This window comes from Apis dorsata, unplaced genomic scaffold (assembly GCF_000469605.1).
Source record: "Apis dorsata unplaced genomic scaffold, Apis dorsata 1.3 scaffold_111, whole genome shotgun sequence".
Classification (NCBI taxonomy): domain Eukaryota; kingdom Metazoa; phylum Arthropoda; class Insecta; order Hymenoptera; family Apidae; genus Apis; species Apis dorsata.
The window spans coordinates 264,476-268,734 of record NW_006263406.1 but is presented as its reverse complement, the minus strand read 5'-3'; the positions used below and the strand labels follow the sequence as shown (position 1 = coordinate 268,734).

Genomic DNA, 4,259 nt, shown 5'->3' with positions numbered 1-4,259 from the left:
CCACGGGGCTCCGTTCCCTCTGTTGCGATGGTGGTCGGCTCGGTTTTCCAGCGGCTGGGATCGGTTTCTCTTCCCGCAATCCGGGGATTCCGCGGGGGTAGCCGGGCCGCTCTGGCGATTCCTTTCGCGGAGTGGAGGTGGCGAATCCGTCGTACCTGATGTCGTCGACGACATCCCGCGCCACCATGCTAGTCACCTGCTCTTTGTCGATGAACTCGCTCGTCGACTTCTCGATGACATCTCTCTGTAAAATAGAAGCACAATATTTAGATTAGGCTAAATTAGATGGAAGGAAGATTCACAGGGGCACAGTGGAGAGAAAGAAAAGTTGGAAATGTTTATATTATATCATATTATTGATTATTATATTATGTGAGTGATTATATTATATTAGCGAAAGCTACGACGTTTGATCGATTCTTCGTGGTTAATGTGACCGTGGATGAGATTATATCAAAGTGCAAGTAAAATTAGAACGTATATATAGTAATATTATTAGTCCGAATTTCATTTATATGTAATTTATTTGTAGAAAAACTTGAGGATCTCGGAGCAATTTTCTTAAGATTAGCAATCTTTGTCAAGGAAATCTCAACAATCGCAAACAATTACGCTAATAAAAACGTTCCGTCTTGATCATCTTACTAATCACAGTTAGTACTCTCAGTTGGCAAATGGGTCGCGAATGTTTAATTGCTTTGCGACACGTGCAGCGCGCTCTTTCAGGAGAATTCGTGGAAAGAAGCGAAGAAAGGGAACGAGTCCAAGATGAAATCTAAGAGACTATTAAATTCAACTAGATACGAGTAGAAAATTGAGTCGAAAAAGCGACCTTGCTCGTCGTTCGACACTCGACACGCGTTCCATTTTATACGCTGGAGGATCGCTAGGAACATAACCTTTTGTTCAACTTGATTCTCGAAGCTCGAAGCCACAAAATTCTCTCTCCTTTGATTCAACGAGACGAGTAATTTCTCGCAGCGAGGAAATAAAAGAAGGGAGAACGAAGGGGATTAATTGGAGGACGAAATCGTCGACATCGAATACCAACAACAATACATTGGATTAAAAATGGTGCTTGGCTCGACGGAATGCGGGTAACGCGAGATCGGGGCAGATGGCGTTTGTGCACACGCCTGCATCGTGTCGCATAACACGCCCCGCCATCTTGGAGGATTCGGTTTTCTCGTTCAGAGACGTGTCCTTACAGTTCACGCGCGCGAGGAATGCACGTTTGCACGTTGGAATCCCGTTTTAGATGGGAGATTTTCGCGAGAGAAAAAGATCCATTGGAATCGTCGACGAAATTTAGCTATTCCAGTTCATCCGGTTAGTTCTCGATAATTTTTTTGCTCGAGTTATTATGTGAATTTCCAGATCGTGAAAAACTTGTAACGGAGAGAACATTGTATTTCTATTCGAAAGAAAGAGAATTTTAACGAATTTTATGATATTCGGTTAATCCAGTTTTCGGCAATTTCTTTGCTCGAGTTATTATGTGAATTTCCAGATCGTGGAAAAACTGGATCAAAAGAAAATCGAACCGTGAATGTAATTGTTGATGAATCTTGACAAGTTGATTGAACAAGACAACTTGTAACAGAGAGAACATTGAATTTCTATTCGAAAGAAAGAGAATTTTAATGATGGAAACGAATTTTATGGTACAGAGTGAAAGTATGATTTTTATTTCATTTAAAAAAGAAAAAGAATACGTGAGCAAATGTTGAATCGTAAAGGTATTCTAAGCGCTATTCAAAAGTACAGAGGTCACACATATACGACGTATATAATCATAGAAACGTAAAAGATCGATTTTTCTATTCGAAAATATTAAAGATTACAAAGGAATTTTACGAGTGAAAGTATAAAGATTTCAATATTAATTATCGAATAATTGAACGAAGAGATAGTTTTGGCATCATTTGAAAGATTACAGACATCGCGTAAAAGATCGGATTTTTCTTCCTCCCCTCCTTCCTCCATTCGAAGGAAAATATTAAATACAAACACGAACGATAGGGAACGATTTCATTTTCGGTCAAAATTGGAAATATCGCAATAGGATGATTATTAAACGAATATAATTGATCGAAATCGACGGTAGAAGTATTCTACCTATTATTCAAAGGTAACAGAGGTCACGCATATATCCTCGAGGTTCGAGCTGCACACCCGTTTCGTCAAAATTACTCGTTGAATTATTTAATTCCGAGCATCGTTTTCGCGGCGAATACCTGTCGCTTTCCCTCCGAATACCGTTGAAAACAATTCGAGCTGGCGTACCAGGATGTCCCGCCACTTCAAAAATGAACGAATCAACGATTGGTCGAGTACCGAACAGTTATGCGATTCAACGATACGTCCGCATCCGTGAAAATCGGCCGATGGAATTCCCTCGACGAATTTAGAGCGAAATTCTCGAATCACGTATTTCCCTTGCAATTACGTGCGTACACAGGCTGTGTCGCTTTGAAATATCTCCACGTGTATATCTCTTTTCGGTTCGTTAGCGTTGATCATTATACTTGGCAAGCACGTTCGTTCCCCGGCTTAACGTTATAATACGATAACAAGGCAAGCAACATTTGCTAATAACGTTAAAGGGGGGCCTTTATACCGTGGTCATTCAGCCACGTGTTTCTATATCGATATTAGCAAGGAGCTACGTCGGTTTATCGTGTCAATTTTCAATCGTTCCTTCGCAGCAAATTCTACGCGATGTCTATAGGAGAATATTGGAGAGTGGCACCATCTTTCGTGCCATCGCGAAGAGTGATGACGTTGAACGTGCAATTAAAGTCCGTTCGATTCGCCCGTACAATACGAAAGTTTTATTTTATATTTATTTATATTTGATTAACAGTTGAATTCAATTAATTCTCCGGTTATTAAAATAACGAATTATAAATCGCATGACAGTGTAATTATACGACAAAATAATATCTATCATACGATTGTTCATTTGTTATTGGACAAGTTTATTACTCAATATATAAAAGTTATTGCCACTTCGTCGAAAATAGAGGGGCTCTTTGTTCACTTTCGAATCTTCATTTTGGATGAATTATCCGTAATATTCGCATCTAAAGTTCGAATCTATCAAATCCAGAGATTAGGTTAGGTTAGGTTAGATTATCGCAATAGCTCTATTCAATCAACATTTCAGATAGTAACACGTTATCGAATGAGCACAAACGTCGAGTAAACTCGAAACAACATCGCTATTACGCGAGTTTACGTACACGTCGAGGCGAAACGTGCCCTGATATAAGCAAAATGCACGGATCATCGTGTGTTTGAACGAATAATCGAAAAACAGGGCTCTTTGCTGTTACTTTCGACAAGGACGCTGCCGTCACGCGACGAGATACCGCATTTGTTGCCAATACCAGGTTATTTTCCAGTTACCACGAGGTGAGTCGCGTGATCTTTGACGATCCAAACTTTCTTAACGACAGCTGTTCTTTCAAACGTAGCGAAGATTAACGGTCGAATACTCGACACTTTCTCGTTACTTCGTAACGTCGAGAGAATTCGAAAAGAATTATCCATTAATATTTCGGCGTGTGTTCGAATCGTCGGCTAAGAACGAACTTGCCTCTCTACGAAAATACGTTTCCTCTCGAATGCTCGCTTAACGCGAATCTCGTTCCACCGCGAAAAAGAAAGCAGAAGGCTCGAAATTGGCGTCATTAAGTCGGCCGGAGCGGAGCGTGCATGCAATTAACTCGAGTGTTCTCGTTAAAGACGCTCAAAGAGTCCGGTCTCGATTGTTACGTTAATTGGATCGAAAATAAAAAGAAATAAAAATAAAAGAAAATAAAAGATCCGCGAGGAGTTGAATTTTTATTCGGCATACCTGTTGAACCTACCTAGAAGCTCACGGAAGAAATTGATATTCGTAGGAAGGGAGAGAGTGTCGACTGCCAAGTATTTCATCGGCCATCGCATCGAGACCTCGATAATCGATGTTAACGACGAATAAATCCTGTTCTACTGCCACTATTTCTCGTATATATTTTTTATTATAATATTATTTGCCTATATTCCGTGGATAATTTTCAACTCTTTAGATACGATATTCGTCGAATAGATATTTATTTATAGCTTATTTATAGTTGGAGAAAAAACGAAATAAAAAATTAAAAAGCATTAAAAAAGAAAGAAAAAAAGAAAAATCAATTTCTTAGCAAAGTACGAACAACCTCCAAAGAGGATCTTCTATTTCGAATTCAATTTTCCGCAAAACAAAACTG

The 4,259-nt window shown here is 39.4% G+C and overlaps 1 protein-coding gene across 1 annotated transcript in view; it reads right to left on the bottom strand.

Annotated features, from left to right (window-relative positions):
- The window catches only part of LOC102678241 (titin), a gene marked incomplete at its 3' end in the record, with an annotated part of 27,590 nt that overhangs the window by 20,174 nt on the left and 3,157 nt on the right, over window positions 1–4,259 (bottom strand). Inside the window, exon 2 of the mRNA XM_031508893.1 lies at window positions 1–244. Within this exon, the coding sequence (XP_031364753.1) occupies window positions 1–244 (244 nt within the window). The remainder of the gene's footprint in view (window positions 245–4,259) is intronic.